General features: G+C 58.5%; 2 protein-coding genes across 2 annotated transcripts; one reads left to right on the forward strand and one right to left on the reverse strand.

The window, feature by feature from the left end:
* Positions 1–7791: 7791 nt before the first annotated feature.
* Positions 7792–10802, forward strand: CCDC8 (coiled-coil domain containing 8). Its single transcript, XM_048224046.2, has one exon. The coding sequence runs from the start codon at positions 8647–8649 to the stop codon at positions 10330–10332; it is 1686 nt and encodes a 561-aa protein (XP_048080003.1). The 5' UTR covers positions 7792–8646; the 3' UTR covers positions 10333–10802.
* Positions 10803–17720: 6918 nt separating this feature from the next.
* Positions 17721–19553, reverse strand: PNMA8B (PNMA family member 8B). The gene has a single exon (XM_026481740.3). The coding sequence runs from the start codon at positions 19551–19553 to the stop codon at positions 17721–17723; it is 1833 nt and encodes a 610-aa protein (XP_026337525.2).
* Positions 19554–20849: the final 1296 nt, after the last annotated feature.

Raw genomic sequence — 20849 nt, forward strand, 5'->3', positions numbered from 1 at the left:
AACAGTAGTGTTGGACATATGGCCTGGGTTCGAGTCCTGCCTCCTCCAGTTCCCAAAGCACAATGAGCCTGGGCAAGCCATTGAACCCCCTGCGTCTCGTCTTGGGTTGCTGATTTGTAAAATGGGGATAGAGGTAACCCGGTGTGGGGAGGACATGTGAATGACTTGGCCCAGGGGCTAAGAGGGAGGAAGCTATGAAGTCGGCCCCTCAGATCCTGGGTCCAGTTGACTGTTGCGTTTTGCCCTGACAAAGAACGCGTTAGCCTGATTTTGGATCTCAGATTCCCGAGCTAAACGTGTCCCCAGCTTCCTCAGAAGACAATATGTTCTCTGTATTCGGACAAAGGGCTGTCTGGGAACCTGGGCAAAGTAGTGAGTACAGCGAGATAACACCCCTCGGGGACGGCACCCAGCCTGTGTCCTCGCACGCACAGGGCACAGGACGGACAGCATGTCCAAGGATTCAGAGCTGCGCAGACAGACCTGGGTGCCAGTCTTGACTCTGCCACCAACTGGTTGTGTGCCTCTGGGGAGGTGACTTCACCTTTCTGGGCCTCAGTTTCCTTATTTGTAAAGCGGTGCTAATACGACTCATGCCACAGTTTCATACCATGCATTAAAAACGTAGGTTCTGGAAGGGTACCTGGGTGGCTCTGTCTAAACGTTTGCCTTTGGCTCAGGACACCTCTCTCTTTCTCTTCCCTCAAATAAATAAATAAAATCTTAAAAAAAATAAACAGAGGCTCTGGAGTATTCACAACAGCATTATTCATAAGTACCCAGGACTGAAACAACCCGGATCCCGACTGACAGGTGAACAGATAAACAAATTGTGGTAGATTGACACCATACATTGTCTCATGGCAACAAAAAGAATGACCTACAGGTCCACACGGCCGCATAGATGCGTCTCAAAATCCTTCCATCGAGGAAAAGAAGCCAGACCAAAAGGACACATGCTCGGTGATTTTTTTTATAGAAAACTCCAGAAGCAACAACCCTCGAGGCACAGAAAGCAGAGCCATAGCTGGGGCTAGGGAGGCAGAAGGGGACTGCCACAAAGGGCACAAGGGAACTTTTTGGGGTGATAGAAGTCTTCTGTATCTTTTTTTTTTTTTTAAAGATTTTATTTATTTATGTGACAGAGAGACAGCCAGTGAGAGAGGGAACACAGCAGGGGAGTGGGAGAGGAAGCAGCAGGCTCCCAGCGGAGGAGCCCGATGTGGGACTCGATCCCAGAACAATGGGATCAAACCCTGAGCCGAAGGCAGACGCCCAACGACTGCACTACCCAGGCGCCCCAGAAGTCTTCTGTATCTTGATTGTGGTAATGGTGACTCTGAAACTTACCACACGAGGGGCGTCTGGGTGGCTCTGTCAGTTGAGGGTCCGACTCTTGGTTTTGGCTCAGGTCACGATCTCAGGGTTGTGAGCTCGAGCCCCATGTTGGGCTTGTGCTGGGCATGGAAGTTGCTTAAGAGTCTCCCTCTCCCTCTGTTCCTCCCCCCTGTGCACACACTCTCTCTGTCTCTCAAATCAATCAATCAATCAATCAACCTTACCACATGGGACATTAAAAAGGGTACATGTATAAGATGGACATTATACTTCCAATAGAGCTGATCTTTAAAAAAAAAAAAGAAAACAAGAGTGGGGCAGTTGGGAGGTGAGCTGTCTGGGGGAATTACTTCATTTCTATGCCTCAATCTCTTCATCTGTAAAATGGGTTGATTAATTGTACCCATTGCTGAGGGTGGTCAGGAAATGCAAAAAGAGGCATCTTTATGGGAAAGTTAGGTATGTAATGCCAAAGGCTTCATAGACTCCTGAGAAAAGGGACGTCTAACCTTTGGACCACCCTGGGGTGATGCTGGCAATAAGGGGCAGGCCCCAGAAGGAAGTTCCGCAGGCGGGGCAGCGGGCATTTGAAAACCCTTCTAAGATTCTCATCACCCATACCTGGTTCCCGGGGCCAGGAGACTGCACAATAATTCACTTTGGGGATAATGGTTCTTTTTTAAAATTTTATTTATTTACTTGTCAGAGAAAGAATGAGAGAGAGCACAACCAGGGGGAAGGGGCAGAAGGAGAAGGAGAAGCAGACTTCCGGCGGAGCAGGGAGCACGATACGGGACTCGATCCCACGATGCTGAGATCATGACCTGAGCCAAAGACAGACACTAACCCAAATGAGCCACCCAGGCTCTCAAGAGGATAATGGTTCTTGAGAGACAAGGTCACAGAATAAAACTTGGATGTTTTAATTTGGAACTTTCCTCATTGGAGTCTGGGGGATTCGCGGCCACAACTGGGGGGTGGGGCGGGGCTAGATTTGTTCCCCATGCCTGCCGCAGCCAATCACCACAAACTGGGTGACTCAGAACTGCAGCGCATTCCCTCACACTTCCGGAGGCTAGAACTCCGAAATCAAGGTGTCCGCAAGGCTGAGCTCCCTCCGAAGGCGCTGGCGAGGAACCTTGGGGTGTTCTTTGGCTTATGGCCACATCGCCCCAGTCCCTGCCATTGTGGTCACACTGTCTCCTCTGATTCTTCATGGCTCCCCCTCTGTGTCTGTTAGTCTCTCTGCTTCTCTCTTACCAGGACACTCCTGATGTCCCGCCCAGACAGTCTAGGGTAATCTCTCCAAATCCTTCATCACATCTGCAAAGATCCTTTTCCAAATAAAGTAACATTTTCAAATGCCAGGCGTTCAAACCTGAAATCCATGGGTAAGCATTATCCAAACTATTACAGGATCTCTGAGATTCCCGCCCCTCCCCCGCTTTAAGGGTCCCTCTATGTTGCTAAAATCGGAGAAACCCTAATTTCCAGTCCGGCTCTTTTGCGGGTGCTGTGTGGTATTTCCAGCTGGCCAAGTTCCTCCCTTGCCTCTGCTCAGCCCCACCAACCATCACTAGCTCAGAGTCACTTGGGGGGATTATTTTTGTAACGCAGTACCCCACCCCCTCACCCTAAGATGTTCTGATCTTAGGTTGGACTCGGGAAATCGTGATTTCTAAAACTCTCACTACTGATTCTAATATGCAACCAGATTTGCAAATTATTGCTTTAGAGAAACGTGCCCCATGAATGAATGGATGGACGGATGGATGGATTAACGATTGTTCAATTATACAGCTATTTTGTCGGCTTTGCTTCCATACGCACCAAACAGCTTTAGATTTTGTGTTGAAGAAGTGAGAGGCAAGGGCGGCCCAACTATGGGGCTGGTTCTGGAAGTCAGAGTGTAAGCCATAAGGCTGCTTCCCGCTATATTTCTTGAGGACCTACTATGTGCTGTCAATGAGCCCATTGGTTACAACGTGTGGCTAATTTATATCCCATTCATTCTAGACAGGATCTGATTTCTGGGCATTTGAGACTGAGGACAAATCCAGTGACTATGCCAAAGTTACAAATGTCACCTGGGAGAGAAGTCTTCAAAGATTGCTCACCAGCCTTGCTCCCCACCGTCAAACCACCATAAGCAACTGGGAAAATAAAGAAGGCATAAGAGTATAGGGGCTGGAATCTAATGAACCTGAGTAACTCAAAGATTTGTCACTTACTAGCTGTGTGGCTTTCTTTGGCCTCAGTTTTTCTCATCTGGAAAATGGGAATAAATACTTGCTTAAGAGGGGTCGTAAGGGGGCGCCTGGGTGGCACAGCGGTTGAGCGTCTGCCTTCGGCTCAGGGCGTGATCCCGGCATTACGGGATCGAGCCCCACATCAGGCTCCTCCGCTATGAGCCTGCTTCTTTCTCTCCCACTCCCCCTGCTTGTGTTCCCTCTCTCGCTGGCTGTCTCTCTCTCTGTCAAATAAATAAATAAAATCTTAAAAAAAAAAAAAAAAAGAGGGGTCGTAAGGAGTGGGGCGCCCGGGGGGCTCAGTCAGTTAAGCATCAGACTCTTGCTTTGGGCTCAGGTCCTGATCTCAGGGTCGAGAAATTGAGCCCCCCTCCACCTCCACGCTCAGCGGGGAGTCTGTTGGAGATTTTCTCTCCCTCTGCCCCTCCCTGCATGTTCTCTCTCTCTCAAATACATAAATCAATCTTAAAAAAAAAAAAAGAGGGGTTGTAAGGAGTAAAAGAAAGAACGCACAGGGACGGGGAGAAAGTAGGTGCTCGATCAAAGTGAATTCTTATCAGTATTATGCTCCCTGCTTTCTTACTCAGAGAAGGGTGGAAATTGTCACAAAAAAGAAAAGCGACACTGATCGGCATACACAGATTCGGAAAGACTTCAAGACCAGCTATTCAGGGAAAAAAAGCGAGATTTATGGTAATAAATCTTGTACAATCCTCTCGTTCATTCACCCAACAAATATTTTGAGCACCTACCAGCACCGTTCTAGGTTCTGAGCATTCGGCGGTGACCAAACCAGACAAATGCCCCCCGACCATGGGGCGAGTATTTGAATAGCGAGACAACAAATAAATAAGAAAATAAATAAATAAATAAGAAAATACTAGGAAGTGGTAAGCACCGTGGTAAAAATAATTCAAGATGATGTGAAACATCCCCTGGGGTACATTCTAAAATTACACATGTAAGCTTTTTTTTTTTTTTTTTCCTGCAAAAACACGGAGGTATTTCACTGTGGTTACTTTATGGGAAGAGGCTGGAGGCTGGGAGAAGGAGACTTGTTTTTCATTTTATATCTTTCTGGAACTTCATTTTCTTAACGTGTGTGTTACTTTTCATATTTTATATTTTTTTATTATTTTTTAAAGATTTTATTTACTTATTTGACAGAGAGAGACAGCACAAGGGGGAGCGGCAGGCAGAGGGAGAGGGAGAAGCAGGCTCCCCCCTGAGCAAGGAGCCCGATGTGGGACACATGGGACTCGATTCCAGGACTCCGGGATCAGGACCTGAGCCACCCAGGCGCCCCTTTAGTATTATTTTTTAAAGTGGCACAACCAAGCGTAGCTGGGTAGAGAGATCTGGGCCATGTTTTGCTTTCTTCCTCCATTCTTTTTGGATTTTTCATCTCTTTTAAACACATATGAAAGTGGGAGCTGTGAATACGGTTCGTCCTGGGGCGGCTGGAGAAGGCTTACTGCTGCCCGAGATCTGAGTAATCCATATACCCACAGCGGAACTGCTCAGGGGTTGGCAATTTTTGTAAGAATGTTGAACATTTGAGGTTTTCATTTCGAGGATAATCCTCCCCGCCCCGCCCCACTCCCACACATAGACACACACACAAACCTTTTACCAATTGCAGAACACAAATATCTCATCTGCGAGGTCATTCCACTTGGAAGTTTTGACTTTTCGGACTTGGATTCATAAACCAACATTCCTCAAACGGGTAGCCTAGGGATTTTCAGTTTCCGGTAGCTTTTCAGGGAAGCTGAGTGGGGGGATCCGGCCTAAAGAAGGGGTGAAGAGCCCAGAAGAGGTGCTGCCCACCCCCCACCCTCCGGACCCTCCCGTCCCGGGGCGGACCCACGCTAACGCGCGTCTCTTCGTTGCCATGGAGACCGCTGGGCTGCTGGAAAGGGAGCACAAGGGAGGGGCGGGGCGGTGGGAGGCCAGGCCCGGGCTGAGTGCGGCCGGGTGGGATGGAGCTTGTGGGAGGGAGGAAAAAATCCAGCAAAGCCTATCGACCCGGCTCTGCAAAGGCAAAAAACAACCCGAATGAGCCAATAAATGAGCAAAGGCCTCGCTGAGATCTTCCCCAACCCCACCCGCCAAGCATCTTCCTTCCTTCCCTCTCTCCCTTTCCTTCCCTCTTTCTCTCCACATCTGCCTGGTTCTTTCAAGAACTAAATAAAATCCCACGTCGTGAGTTAAATAAAATTATATGTTTCTTTTTTTATACCTTGTATTAAACTCATTATTATTTTGCAGGGTTTTTTGCTGTTGTTAAATTTTTTTCCCTTTTAACAGTTGTATATTTCATTATAATTGGTTTCTTTTGTAATCCGATGGATGCGATTCTATGCATTGAAAAACTTTATCTTGAATAGGGCCCCATAGCACTTAGAAAGGGTTAAGGATTCCTGAGATAGAGGACCCTGGAGAGGGTAGACGCTATTCCCATATGGGGGGGGGGGGGCGGGGCGAATGACCTCTCCAAAAAAGGTGACATTTGAGCAGAGGGAAATTGCCAAGAGAAGGCGGGACCATAACAGTCTGGAGGTTGGGAACAGCAAGTGCAAAGGCCCTGAGGTGGAACTGAGTCTGGTGCCTTGATGAAGCGTGAAGAGGTGGGGGTGGCTGGAGTGGAGTCAGTGAGAAGGAGGGAAAGAGAGGGAAGTGGAGGAGGTGTGCTTGGGCTTTGTGGCCCACGGTGAGGACTTTGATTTTACTCTGAGTAAGATGGGGGATTTTTAAAAGAGTAGAGACAGATCTAAGTTTTTAAAAGATTCGCTCCAGCTGCTGGGCTGGGGTCAATTGCAGGCAGCGAGGGGTAAGCAGTGAGCTGTTTGCATGTAGCTCAGAGAATGCCTAACAACAGGCCCGCTCCACACACAGCAGGGCGCCTGGTTCCAAGGAAACGCTCCCTGCAAGTTAACGCTCCCTGATTACTAATGCCATCATGGTGCATATTGTTACTGAGCTGAAGGCCTCAGACTTACTGGGAAGCTTTGCACACCCTGCGCCCCATATCCCAGGGATCCAGACCCCCCTCTGTCCATGGCCGAGTCTGAGGACCTTTGCTTTAATTTATTTAATTAACATTTTTGACTTCTAAAAATCCAAGCAATCCAAACAGATACAGAGGGGGAAAGTACATGTCTCTTGCCACCTCTGGGGCTCCCCAGTCTCCCTCCCCAGAGACAGCCACTGTCGGCTGTGCTTGTACCCGAGATCAGTACACCCGCACGTCTAGACCCTTTGCCTGCCCCCCTCCACCCACACACATACACACACAAGTCAGACCGTTTCAGATTCAAACCCAGGTTCCATCGCTTCTTGCTGTGGGCCCTCGAGCAAGAGATTTTACATTCTCAGCTATAAAGTGGGATGATCAGGGCGCTTGGGTGGCTCAGGCATTAAGTGGCTGCCTTCCGCTAGGGTCATGATCTCCGGTCCTGGGATCGAGCCTCCCACCACCACCACCCCATTGGGCTCTCCGCTCAGCAGGGAGCCCCTCTGAGCTCTCCCTCTCTCACCCTTGCTCTATCTCAAGTAAATAAATGAAATCTTTAAAAAAAATACAATAAAATGGGGGATCATCATCATTCCTATTACCTGCATCATAATGTTATAGGGAGGATTTCGTGGAGTTAATCCGCAGAAAGCACTAGGACAAGCTCCAGAAAACCTGACTGTCCTTTTTACTAGGTGCTTCTTTTTACACAGCTGCATAGTATTTCAATGTGAGACTCGTACAAGGGAGCCAGTGCCTCCTGATGAACACTTCGGTTCATTCATTCACCCCGCAAGTATTTATTGAGCACCTACGGTGTGCCAAGCCCCGCGCTAGGCGCTGGTGCGGTAGGATCCCGGCTCCAATTTCTCCACCGACCTGTATGGTTACCCAGGCGGGAACCGCTGGTACCCAGAGTCTCGGGATGCTGAAGCGCGCACAGTGGCCCCGGCTTGCCCGAGGCCGGCCGCATTAGCATGCCCACCCTGGGGTTTGGCTGGATCCCGCGCGTTTAGAAGGGCAGGTTGGGGAACTGCCGCCTTTCCCGGGGAAGGTGCTGACGTGGGCCTCGGCGGGGCGTTCTGCTTGGAAGCCGTGGCCCCAGGGAGGCCCGGAGCGCGGCCACACCCCTGTGGGGGAGGGGAGGGAGGGCGCCCCGAAGGGAGTGGACAGCCCCCCTGTCAGTCTTCCCGAGTCGGGGAGTGTAAGATGAGAAGGGGGAAGGTGGGCCTCACCCTAGGGGAGAGCGAGGAGGAACTTCCTGCCCGCGCGCGCTCCTCGGCGCTGAGCGCACGGGCTGGAGGCTGCAGGCGCGCGTCAAGGTCAGCCTGGACTGGGGTGGCAGCCTGCCTGGGGGCGGGAGACCCTCCGGGGGGGGGCTGGGCTGCGGCCTCCAAGCGCCTCGGCCATATTGAATAGCCACGGCTGAGTCGTCTTTGTGTGCGGAGGCCTCTCCCAAGCTGCAGGCGCGTCCCCAAGGCAGGAAGAGCCACGGGGGCAGCCCGTGCGCCCCAACTCGGAGCCGGGACCCCACGTCTGCAGCTGGCGGTGGGCTCCGAGCCTCGGACTGACCTCACCCCGGCTCACGTAAGCATCCTGGGAACTGATTCCCGCCAGTCCTTGGGGCGGGGGAGCCGGACTTGGTCAAGACTGGACTTTGTGGCTGGCAGAGAAGTTGGGAGGGGTTGGCTCATCCTTGGCTGGAGAGGTGAGACACCCTCCCCCCCGCCCGGGCAGTTCGGCGAGGACTCCTCCCCTCCTCCCCGACCCCCATCGCCCAAGACTCAGGCCTACTTGTAGTTTGGGGTCGTTGCCCCCACCCCCGATTTCACCCTGGAGATCTTAAAGACCCTCGAGAAAAGCCACGTGGGGGGCTGGTTCCCCTGGGGCTTCCTCCCATCCCCCGACTGCCTTATCCTCTGGAGCGTCCCCGATGTCTGCAAAGATGTGGATTTGGACGTCCTCGTGGAAGCTTTGAAGCCCGTGGGGACCTTTAAGAAGATTGGCAAGGTGTTCCGCAGGGAGGAGGACTCCACGGTGGGGATGCTGCAGATCGGGGAGGACGTCGACTATTTGCTCATCCCCCGGGAGGTCAGGCTGGCGGGAGGCGTGTGGAGGGTCATCTCCAAGCCTGCCACCAAGGAGGCGGAATTTCGCGAGCGGCTGACCCAGTTTCTGGAGGAAGAAGGCCGCACGCTGGAGGACGTGGCCCGCATCATTGAGAAGAGCACCCCACACCCGCCCCAGCCCCCCAAAAAGCCCAAGGAGCCCCGGGTAAGGAGGAGAGTCCAGCAGATGGTGACCCCTCCCCCGCGGCTGGTTGTGGGCACCTATGACAGCAGCAACGCCAGCGACAGTGAGTTCAGTGACTTCGAGACCTCCAGAGACAAGGGAGACAAGGGTCACAAGGGTCACAAAGGCGCGGGGCGCAGCAGGAAGGTACGCAAAATGCCAGTCAGTTACTTGGGCAGCAAATTTCTGGGGAGCGACCTGGAGAGCGAGGACGACGAGGAGCTGGTGGAGGCCTTTCTGCAGCGAGGGGAGAAGAAGCCCAGCGCGCCACCTGCCCGCCGCCGCGTGAACCTGCCCGTGCCCATGTTCGAGGACAACCCCAGGCCGCAGCTGTCCAAGGCGGACAGGTGGCGAGAGTATGTCAGCCAGGTGTCCTGGGGGAAGCTGAAGCAGAGGGTGAAGGGTTGGACGCCCAGGTCCAGCCCCGAGGGGAGCGAGTCCCAGCAGGCCTCTACCAGGCGGGAGAGGGTTGGGGCATCGGGGCCGGCCAGAGCCAGCCGGGGGGATAATGTGGGCAACACAGGAGATGGGCAGGTGCCTGAGACGTCCCCAAGACGATGGAGGCCCAAAATCAAATGGGCCTCTTTCCGCCGTCGCAGGAGGGAGGAAGCAGCACCCACGGATCAGGGGGTAGAGGCTCCAGATAATCAGAGAGCAGAGGCTGCAGATGGTCAGAGGGCAGAGGCTGCAGATGGTCAGAGGGCAGAGGCTGCTGATGATCAGAGAGCAGAGGCTGCAGATGGTCAGAGGGCAGAGGCTGCTGATGATCAGAGAGCAGAGGCTGCAGATGATCAGAGGGCAGAGGCTGCAGATGATCAGAGGGCAGAGGCTGCAGATGATCAGAGGGCAGAGGCTGCAGATAATCAGAGGGCAGAGGCTGCAGGTAATCAGAGAGCAGAGGCTGCAGGTGATCAGGGGGCTGAGGCTGCAGATAATCAGAGGGTAGAGGCTAGAGATAATCAGAGGGCAGAAGCCATACCTGTCCAGGGGGCAGAGGCTGAGGATAATCCAGGGGCAGAAGCCATAGCTGTCCAGAGGGCAGAGGCTACAAATAATCAGAGGGAAGGGGCTGCAGATAATCGAAGGGCAGAGGCCCCCATTGTCCAGGGGGCAGAGGCTGCACCTGATGGGGCAGAAGCCATAGCTGACCAGAGGGCAGAAGCTGTTCATAACCAAAGGGCAGAAGCCCCAGCTGCCCGGGGGTCCATAGGGACAACCCAAGGAGCTAAGGCCCGGAAACAGGTCAAAACAGTGAGGTTCCAGACCCCTGGACGTTTTTCATCGTTTCGGAAGCGCCGGAGAGCCTTCTGGCACACTCCCCGGTTGCCAACCCTGCCCAAGAGAGTCCCCAGGGCAGGCGAGGCCAGGAGTCTTAGGGTGTTGAGGGTAGAGGCCAGAGCAGAAGCAGAGCAGGGAGAGCGAGAAGACCAGCTGTGAGGTGAGGGCAGGGGTGCCCTGGAGCTCGTCGCCACCTGCCATGCTATCGCCACTCGGGGGGCCGCCCTCCCCCTCCCGAGCTTGGATGGAGATGCCCTTCCTGCCACCGTACTTGAAAATGGAGGCAGACAAGGGTCAGGCAGTGGGCCTCCCGTCTCCACCCAACAGCCCTCTTTCTTGTTAAAAGTTTATCTTTCATGCATTGATCTTTTTAAAAACAGACTCTTTCTAGTCACCCGAGGGACATAAAGAGAGCCATACGAAGGGGTTGCATCACTCATGATTTTAATTATTCCAATGCAAGTCTAAGTGCTCAGCTTGAAAGGGGAGAAGGTGGTGGCGAATTTCCCTCCCCTTCCCTCCCCTCTCCCTTTCTCTTCTTTTCTACTGCCCACTTAATACTGACCTCCTCCTTGAACTTAAAAAAAAGGGCGCAATCCAACATGCAAATAAAAATGTTTACCACATGATTTCCTGGCTTTGAATTGGGCAAGTGAAGAATGCTCCAAGGTTATGTCGTCACTCCCTTGTGTCCCCTCCACTCCCACCCTCTGGGATGGTGCCCCATGTTTATGTCACTTTACTTGCCATCCCCGTGCCGCTGGCTTCCTGCCCAGGGCCCGCACGTTACATACTTCCCCCAAGCTTGGTTACAAGGGGCAGAAGATTCATTTGGAAAACGTGGCCAAAATTCGGATTCTGGGGCCCTTCATGCCAGAGCTGTGGATTTGCTCCAGCTGGCTGTGTGGCCCAGGAATCTGTTTCGATCAAACCCCCAGAACATCTCCTGGGGCAGATTGGCCACTGGGCACAATGAAAACTCTTTGCACTAGAGACAGGCCAAAACGCCGGATCGTGGTGTGGTATGTAGTGTGTTGTGACTGGCACTTACGATCGGGGACAGATCGGGTTGCTATGGCCCCGTGGGTACTGGGGGACCTCTCTCTGTATTGTCTTGTGTCCCCCAAACCCCAACCCCACCCACGGAAAACAGCATATGACCACACCCCAGCCTCGAGGAGGGCGGGAGGAAAGGGAAGTCACGGAGGAGGGAGGCCTGGAGGCCAGCTCTGTCTTGGCTGCAGCTGCAGTCCTGGCCTGGGTTTTTTTTTTTTCGTTTTTGTCTCTAGAACAAAAGAGTCGCCTGCCCTCACCCACTCCTTTCTGGAAGTAGTAGGAAGTAGCTGGTGCTCCTTCCATAAGATGCTAAGAGCCCCTTTGCACTTGGTACCCAATGGGGTTTGGAAGAAAGACAGGGTGTGGACCCCACCTGCAGGGATGGACTGTGCGGGGGGCCAGGGAATAACCAGGCTGGATGGGGCCGTCTCTGGAGTGCCCAGTGAATGCTCTGGAAGCCAGGTTGGTGGTAGCTGTGGAGAATTCACCCATCTGGGAGAATAGTAGCCACATGCCCACGAGGGCCTAGTCTGTTTCGGGTCCTGGAAGGGGAAAGGTGGGAGCAGAGATGGTGAGAGACACCAGGTGAGACTTCCAGATTTGGGGAAAATCCATCCCCCCAGCTGATTTCCCTTTGTCCCTCCCATCCCCAGTGGTCCAGACATGAGCATCCGCCGGGCGCAGGAGGCAGAGGTCCCTTGGGTTCCCTGAAATTGTATCAGGGCTTTCAATACTATTTTTAATCCAAGGGGATTTCATTTAGCACCTGAAGGGCCCAGGCCCAAACGCAGCCCATGGATGTCTCCAGGGTTGTGGTTTCAAACATGCCAGGATTGTCGTGGAGGGAAGCACCAGAAAACTGGAGGACACAGTAAATGTGGACACCCCTAAATGTTCCCAACGGAACACGGCCATAGAGGTGCCACCCACAACAGCAGGGACTTTCTGAGTCCCCATGCTGGTGTGCCTTGACAGGAGGAAACCACTAGGGGGCATGGTAAGGAGGGATTTGGAAGCTGGTTCACCCCTAGCGCGTCCCCTCACAAGCTGCTTGACCTTGGGCTGGTTACCTTGTACCTCTTTGTGCCTCTACTTTCTCATCTTAAAGGGGGATCATAACAGAGCTTCCCTCCCAGGATTGCGGAGATGATGGAAGAAGACGTAATGTGTTGGAGTTCAAATCAGCCCCAAGAGACCTCATCTCTCATCGTCCTATTCCCATTCTACACCAGAGGCGGCCAGAGCTTCACGAGACACCTCGGCCCTGATGGGGGCCCCTGGGACAGAGGTTGTCAATCCTGGAGAGCGTGTGGAATGACCCGGGAGCTTTCCAACACCCCTGCCCAGCCTGGCACTCTCAGAGACTCTCGTGCATGGTGTGGCTGGGGTTCCCAGAGCCCCAAGGTTTGCAGGGTGATTCCAACGTGCACCCGGGACTGACAACTGCTACCCCACAGCCCCAGGAGATACTCGGACCCCACGGCAGACCCCTCTCAAGCTGGTCAGGCAGCAGAATCCATTGGAAGGCCTTCTAAAACACAGACTGCTGGATCCCAACGCCTTAAGTGATTCCCCAGGTCGGGGGTGGGCTCGAGATAGGCGTTTCTATCAAGCTCCAGGTGATGCTAATGCTGCTGACCCCAGGACCCCACACGAAGGACCGCTGCCCTGCAGACACGTCCACTTTTCCGCAGCCTGACATTCAGAGGTGGAGCTCTGGCCCTGGAAGGCCCTGGGCCAGCGCCTGCGGCATCTGCGCCCTGGGCGGGAGCCTTGGCCGGCGCGCCTTTAACGAGCGGTCCTGGAGCGCCCCCTGGTGGGAACTGCGGGAGCCGCAGTCGGTGCGGGCGTTCTCCCATCTTCCAAGCGGTGGGTGGTGGGGAGCCGGCGGCGTCAGCGGACTCTGAAGCCCTCGGTCTTCTCTCTAGAAGTTTCGGGACCCGACCCCATTCTCAGGAGTTCCAGGACTCGACTGGGCCGAGGGGCCGGGAAGGGACAGGTTGGGCCTGGGGGTGCGGGGCGAGCTTGGGTAGAGGATGGAGTTGGGGGGCACCCTGGCCACAGGCTCCGGAACGGTTAAGTGGTTACTCGAGGGAGCCCGGAGTAAGACAAACCCGGGTTCGAGCTCCCTTCCCAGACTTCAGAGCCTCGCTTTCCTCATCGGGAAAATGGGAGTGAAAACCTGCCTTCATCCTATTCCCCCAACCCTACTCTATGCACAGAATCAAATAAAGACACACACAACTCAACCCCAATCTCGTCACCCCACAGACCCCGCAGGGACACGAACAGCACGGGAGGTGGCGCTGGAGGGGTCCGTGATGCCCCGTGAATGACCCCCGGGATCACGGGCCTGAGCCGTTCCGCGGCCCGAACGCGCCTCGCTCAGACCTCGGCCTGCCCCAGCCCTCTCGTCTTCGGGTCTTCGCTCCAAGGTCACCCTCTCCGTGAGGGCGTCCCCGAGCCACCCGAAACGGGCGATGCCAGCAAACCCTGCCCCGCCGACGGCTGGCGCCGCAGCCTCCCCGGGTGGCGCCGCCGCGCGCACTGCTCCGGAAGCGTCTTCTCAGTGCCCGGGCCCCACGGCGCCCCCGCAGGGTCCGCATTTGTGGGTGTCCCTCCGGCCGCCGAGCCGGCGCCGAGCACCGGGCCCGGCTCCGTGTCCCCGCGGCCCGCAGCATCCGTCCCGCCTGCGCCCGGGCGCTGCCTCCTCCCGCCGCCAGGGCCGCGGCGCTCGGCTCGGTGTCCTCGGTGTCCTCGGGGCTGCGAGCCTGCGGGGCTCCGGCGGGGACCAGCGTGCGGCCCAGAGGCCAGCGCGGGGGTCTGGGCGTCGCCGGTCCGGGCGCGATGGCGGAGTCTTTCTCCCTCCCGGCGGGCGTAGCCTTCCAGCACCTTCCTCTCCGGGCGCATCTGGGCCGCGGTTCGCCGAGGCCGCGCGTCGCTGGACAACTGGAGTCTGGGCCCCCGCCGTGCGCGGGCACCGTGCTGGCGCGGCGTATGCGGCGGGGGACAGGGCGACTCCAGCCCGGGTCCCGGGGGCGGCCCTTCCCGCCGCGCCGCCCCGAGCGCTTCCACGACCTCTCGGCCCACGGTCAGCCACCCCCGGCTCCGGGCCCGACGCTCGGCCTCAGCCACCCGCCCGAGTCCTCTGCCCGCAGCGCTGCGATGCTTGGAAAGCGGGAGAGGGGGGGGACGCTCTCCGCAAGCTGCTGGAGCTGTGGTGTTGGCGGCGGGGACGGGGGACGGGCGCTCCTGGGTCCCTCCTCGGGGAATGCGGCCGCTTGGTGGAAGCTCTTCAGCGCAGCGACCTGGGCTCTGGGCCTCAGCAGCACGCAGCTGGATGCACTGCTCGTCTTGGGGCAAGCTGACCCTCCCTCTCTGCGCTTGACCTGCAATACCCCTGTCACCGATCCCCTCTGCTACACCCCCTGACGAATACAGTCAGCGGGGCATCTGGAAACCAATTAGTGTGGCAGGTGACAATCCGCCAGCGCTTGAAAAAGTGAGGGTGTGAGGGAAGGGGGACATTTTTAATTGGATGGTCAGGGAAGCCCTCCCTGGGAATGGGACAGTTGAACAAAGCCTGGAATGAAGTGAAGGGTGGAGCTATGCAAATATCCTGGGGGAAGGCACTCCAGGCCAGGGGAAACCACAAGTGCAAAGGCCCTGGGGCAGGAATGGGCTCCAAGTGTTCCCTGGACAGCAAGGAGATCTGAGAGTCTGAAAACCCGGGAGAGTGGTGGGCAGTGAGGCAGATCAAATGGGGACAGAGGAAGCCGACCAGGGCTGTCCCGGAGAACTTTCTGTGATGGTGGAAATGTCCTATACTTGCACTGGAATGGTAGCCAGGGGGCCCATGCAGCTCCTGAGACATGTGAGGTGGCTGGTGTGGCTCAGGAAATGGATGTTCCATCTCACTTAATTTTATGTAAATGTATTGTCCCTTGCGACCAGAGATTACCCTATTGGACAGAGTAGGTCTAGACCACTATAAGAACTTTGGTTTACCCGGTTTAACCATAGGGGCAAAGGAAGCCTTTGAAGGGTTTGGGGAGGAGAGTGAGGGAACCAAGCAGCAGACTGAGTTCTGAAAGGGCCCCTCTGGAAGGAGCAGGGAGGGAGGCGGGGTCCCAGTAGGAGTGGAGGTTGGACCCCCTTGGTCTGGGTCCACGGCAGACCTTTGGCGCAGGGGCCAGGGGCTGGGTCTCATGGTGAAGTGTGGGAGTGCGGTGCTGGCTAGAGAGGGCTACAGGCCGTAGAGGGGAGTGAAGGGGCCACGTGGGCACCAGGGTGAGGCATAGTGGGGCGGAGACTAACCTGGGGGCTAGGAAATAGAACAGAGACAGGGACCAAATGAGGTACAGGGGGAGTAGGGTAGGAACCAGATTTAAAGGTGATGGCTGGGCCCCAGAAAGTGCAACTGGATGGGCCAAGAAAGGGCATTCTAAAGATAATGGAGTCCTGGGGCCCGGCAGGCTAAAGAAAGCCACAAACAGCTGCGGTCTGAGTGGCAGGAGGAGGCAGGGATGGGGGCAAGGTAGAATGTATATGGCTGCAGTTAGGTCAGGGGGCTGGGCCGGGGCGGGAGAGGGGGGGGATGGCTAGCGAAGACGCAAAGGACACTGGGTATAAATCAGGGCATGCCCAGGTGTCCCGGCTGCACTTCAGTTATGACAGGTGGGACATATGCTGCCCCACCTCAGACGCTCCCCTGCCCCATCCTCCAGACCACAGAGACACCAGGCCAGGACTTTCAACTCACTTTACTGAAGGGCCCCAGGGGACGAGTGCACAAGGAGAGGAGCCCACAGCTGCTCCGGACCTGCCCCACCCCAGGCGTCTGCAGAGGCCACTCAGCCCAGGGCCATACCCCCCAGGGAGGAGGGAGCTTCCTCCCCAGCCCCAGCCCCAGGCCCCCCCATGGCCTGCTCCCTGGTGATCTCAGGAACTGTCCCAGGGAGATCCCTGTAGTTCTGAGGGAGGAGCTTCTAGAAAGGCTGAAGCCCTTCCTGAGTCTGCTTCTGCACCTGGGTATCCCCAGGTGGGGCTCACGCAGTCCCCTTGGGCGGCAAGGGCACCCCCAGGCCCCTGGGCCTTCCTGGAGACACAGAGGGAGGGCCCTCCTGGCACGAGGGGCCTGTCACCTCCTGGGCACATGGGGACTCTGGCACAGGCACACACAGTCCCAGGACAAGAGGACTTGGAGTGGCATCAGTGGGAGCGCTGCTGAGAGGAAACACAGGTGGGTGGGAAGGGCTGATGACCGCTTCACCACGTGGACACTGATACCCCAGGAAGCAGCCACACTGGGGACAGCAGGTGCTGAGCCCCACAGCGCTGGGCCAGGCTCCTGGGGGAACTCAGGAAGGACACGTCCTTCCCCTTGGCACGATTCCCTGGGCAGCTCCTACACTGGCTGGACCAGCCCCTGCCCCTCGGATGCCCCCTCAGGGTCCCCTCCGATGTTTAATTCACTCAGAGGGTGCACTGGGCACCCTGCATCCTCTTATGCCCAGGGCTTCAAGGCCGGTGCTGAGGGGCCGGCCAGCCCACAGGACAGGGGGGCAGCTGTTGGGACAACGGGGGTGGGTGGGTGGCGGTGAGGGGCCCACAGGCCTGTGGGAGGTGCCCTGCCCTGCACTGCCATTGAGGGAAGCCAGAAATCTGGAGTTTATGTGACTGAAAATGGTGGCAAGTAATTCCGGTTTTTGGAACTCCCTGGGCAGCCTGAGTGACAGATTCAGCCTGTGGACAGTGGCCTTGGCCTTGAGGAGCTGGGTCCCTTGTCTCCGCAGCACCTGAGGGGGCAGGGCTGGTGCTTTCCCCTTTCTCCCGCCTCCTCCTCCTCCCCAGCCCCCACCCTTCCCCACCTGTCCTCCCTCCTCTCTCAGAGGACCTCTCTCCTCCCCTAGGAGCTGTCCCCTCTGCCCTTCAGCTGCCCTCTTCTGGAATTATCTCCTCCCCCAAGCAGGGAGGACCAGCTCAGGCCTCCTGCTACACGCAGACACCCACTGCCCAGCTGGGTGGCCCAGGCTCCATCCCAGACCCCAGGCCCCATGAGACTGGGGCAGAGGGACAGTGGCCCACAGACGCTGGCCAGAAGCAGGTGTCTGGAACGATGGGGGCCTCGCAGACAGCCTTAAAGAACTCTCTGGCACGGCGGGCGGGCCTCCGCACTGCCCCATGGCCACCGCCACGCTCACCCGCGAGCTAACCCGGCGCCGCCCAAAGCCCAGCCCCCTGAGTGGGCCCCCAACACACCGTCCAATCACCTGGGGCTGCTGCCTCCGGGGTGTCCGCACCTCTCCCCCGCTTCCCTGGGGATCGCTCCCCCCACCTGCAAAGGAGGGACTGAGAGGGGCTGGGGAGGCGGGAGGCGGGCAGCTCAGCAGAGCTGGGGTGGCGCGGTAAAGCGGGGGGCGGGGGGGCCGCCTCTGCCGCAGGGGGGCGGGGACAGCGCCCCTGGTGCGGCCGCGCTACTCCGGTTTCCCCTAGCGGCACTTGGGGGGCAGCCTCCCGCCGCGACGAGCCTTCCTCCCGAGGGGCGACTCGCAGCCGGGGGACGGCTGAGCCCTGGCCTCGCCGGCCTGGACGTGGACCCCCGCGTCCGCGCGCCCCTTCTTTTTCTGGTGCGCCGCCGCCTGGTCCTTGGCCCGCGTCTCGGGAGTGACCGCCCTCCGGCCTCCGCCTCCACCTCCCCCTCGGCGTCGGAGGGAGCCCAACGGCGCCGGGGCCGCGGCCGCCACCCTCAGGGCCCCGGAAGCCGTGCGGGCCCCCTTGGCCCGCGCCCTCCCGGACGCCCGGGGCTCGGCCTCCGACTCCGCGCTCTGCGCCGCCCCCGCCGCCGCCTCCGAGCCCGAGGCCGCCGCCGCGCCCTCCCCCGCCGCCAGCAGCGCCAGCACCTCGCCCAGCCGGCCCCCGGCGCGCCCGCCCCTCCCGCCTGCCCGGGCGCTTGCCCCCGCCGTGTCCCGCGCTGCCAGCAGCGCCACGAGCTCCAGGAGGCCCCCCTCGCCGTCGCCCCAGCCCGCCAGGAGGCCTCGCCGCGCTCTCTTGCCCGCGGCCCGGGGCCAGGGCGCGGCCAGGGCGCAGATGCACTCCCGCACGCCCCCACCGTCCGTGGCTGTCCGCAGCACCAGGGCGTCCACCCGGCGGCCGGCCTCCTCCACCTTCACGCGCGCTCCCCCAGTGTCCTGGGCCAGGACCGACAGGACCTCGCTGAGGGCATCTGTCGGGTCTCTCGTGGCGCTCCAGCCCAGGGACTCGACCACCGAAGCGATCTTGAGCAGCTCCTCGCGGCCCGAGGGGTCCGACGGGTCCGTGTAGGCCACAATGGCCACAAACTCGGGGTTGTCCAGCCCCTCGTCTCCCGGCTCCCCGTTCGGCTGCGACTCGCTTTCGGGAACGTCGCCGTCGGCTGGCTCCTCGTCGCCAACGTCTCGCACAGCAAGCAGGGCGACTAAGTCGGGCACGCCGCTCCCGGCTTTGCCGCCGCCACCGCCGTCGAGGCTGAGGGCCGAGGGCCCCGGGGGCTCTTTTTCCGTGGGCTCCCGCTTGCCTTTGTCCGTCAGCGTCACCAGGGCCAAGAACTCGCGGGGCCCCTCTCCCGCGGCCGCGCCGCTCTGCAGGGCCCACTCCTTGCCGAGCTCCTTGGCGGCCTGGTGCAGCGTGGCGGACAGCGCGCTCGGCGCCTCGTCGGCGCTCAGGTCGTCCTGGTCCAGCTCCTCCAGCACGATGCCCAGGCTGCCCTCGGAAGAGGTGTCCGACTCCCGCCTGGCCCACGTGGGCGGCCACCCCCCTCGCTGGGGCTTCTGGCCCTTCAGGGCCCACCTGGTGCCTCTGGCTCTGTGTCTGCGAGCCTGGCGGCCCCTCCTAGGAGGTGGGCCAGCCCTCCTGGCCACAGGCTCTGAGCCCGAGGCCCGGGTTTCCGAGGCCGGAGAGGGGAGCCTGTCCCTGGGGACCCAGGGCCCTGCAGCCTGCGAGGGCCTCTCACCCAGCACGAGGCGTCTCATCTGCCTCAGGACTCCTGGGTCCTCCGCGGGGTCCTGACACATGATCCTCCAGACGCCATCCTTGCCCGGGATCTCCCTGGGGACGGCCGCGTGGTTTATGTCCTCCACGAACTCCACCAGGGCGGCCTTGGCCTTGTGGTCCCTCGAGGCCCCGGTGTTGCACAGCTTGAAGGTGCCCAGGGGCTGGAAGGCCGGCTGCAGGACGGCCTCGATGGCCGCGCGCTCCAGGCCCTCCGGGATGCCGGTGACCAGCAGGGCCCGGTGCATGTCCACATCCAGCCCCCGGCACCAGTCCCGCAGAAGGCTCAGGGCCATGGTGCCGCCGGCCGCCTGGCGCTGAGGGCGGGGCAGAGGGAAGACTGGGGAGGACGTGCGCTGCGGCGCCCCGCGCAGATCCCGCCTTGGAACAGCGCCACAGCCTTGGACTCCAGGTTCAGGGGAATGTGGCAGGTCCCTGGGGGCTCTGGGGTCAGGGCTCCTGCTGCCTCTAGCCCGCTGACGCAGCAGCCTGTCCTGGTGCCCCCTCTCCTGGGCCCTTGGAGAAACCGCAGGGGGCTTACGTGTCACTTTCAGGGATGCCGCCAGCCCGGCCACTCCGATCTTTGTCCCTGAGCATGGCCTCGGTGACGGGGCCCCTGTCCAGGTGCAGGGGAGGGTGCCACCGTGGTCACCTGGAGCGGCAGGGGGAGGGGAGCCGGGCTCGGGCCAAGTCTAGGCGCTCACCCTCCGCTCCAATCTGAGCAGTTGCGCTGCGACGGGGCTGCTGGGTCCTACGCCTGCGCGCCTTGGCTCGCCCCTCCCCCAGCTGGGCCCGGTCTCCGTGGCAACACTGCTGACTGGAGCTGGGGGTCTGTGTCGCTGGGGTCCGAGGAGCGGCTCTTAAAGGGCCGGAGGAAAGGAGGACGTGGGAATGGGCCGCGCTACCTTCATCGATGAGCCCACAAAAGCCAAATTCGCAGGGGACCACGAGACAGGTCAGGGAGACCCGACCTCGTTCAGCGGATCGGGGTCCCTTCGGGAGAGTATAGACTTCAGCCGGTTCTAATCCCCTTCCCCAGTGTGCAGGTGGAGGTCAGGATAGGAGGCCTAAGTCAAGGGGCCCCGGCCTCACACAGTGTGTTCCGGGGACTCGCTCTCGGGGGAGAAGCCTTGTTCCCAATTCCCGGGTCACTCAGGCGTCAGTATGGGCCACAGGCCTCACCGGTGAGGTGTATGTATCGTTGGGGGTACACGGGCCCAGCTCCCAGAGTCCAGGCTTCATTCTTGCGCCTATTCCAATATCAGGAATGGCGCTGCAACTCATTTTGGTTCTGTGTATGGCTTGTATACATGTGTGATCATCAGTGACACGAGGAGTGAATTCGTTTCCCCCTGGCTGGGCCATGTGAATATCATAGCTACTCTAAAACACAGATTAGCTTTACATCCTTCCTCCGCCCACTCTATGTAAAGCAGGCTCTGTGGTCCAGCTGCCGGGTTTCTATGCTATTTCTACCCTTCCTGCCCGCCCCCCCCCAACTCTGAGAAGATTCCTGAGCTGCTCCAGGCCGGGGTTTGCTCTTCAGTGAAATGACAATAACCGTGAACCCTACCGCATAGGACCCTGATGGG

This window comes from Ursus arctos, unplaced genomic scaffold (genome assembly GCF_023065955.2).
Source record: "Ursus arctos isolate Adak ecotype North America unplaced genomic scaffold, UrsArc2.0 scaffold_19, whole genome shotgun sequence".
Lineage (NCBI taxonomy): Eukaryota > Metazoa > Chordata > Mammalia > Carnivora > Ursidae > Ursus > Ursus arctos.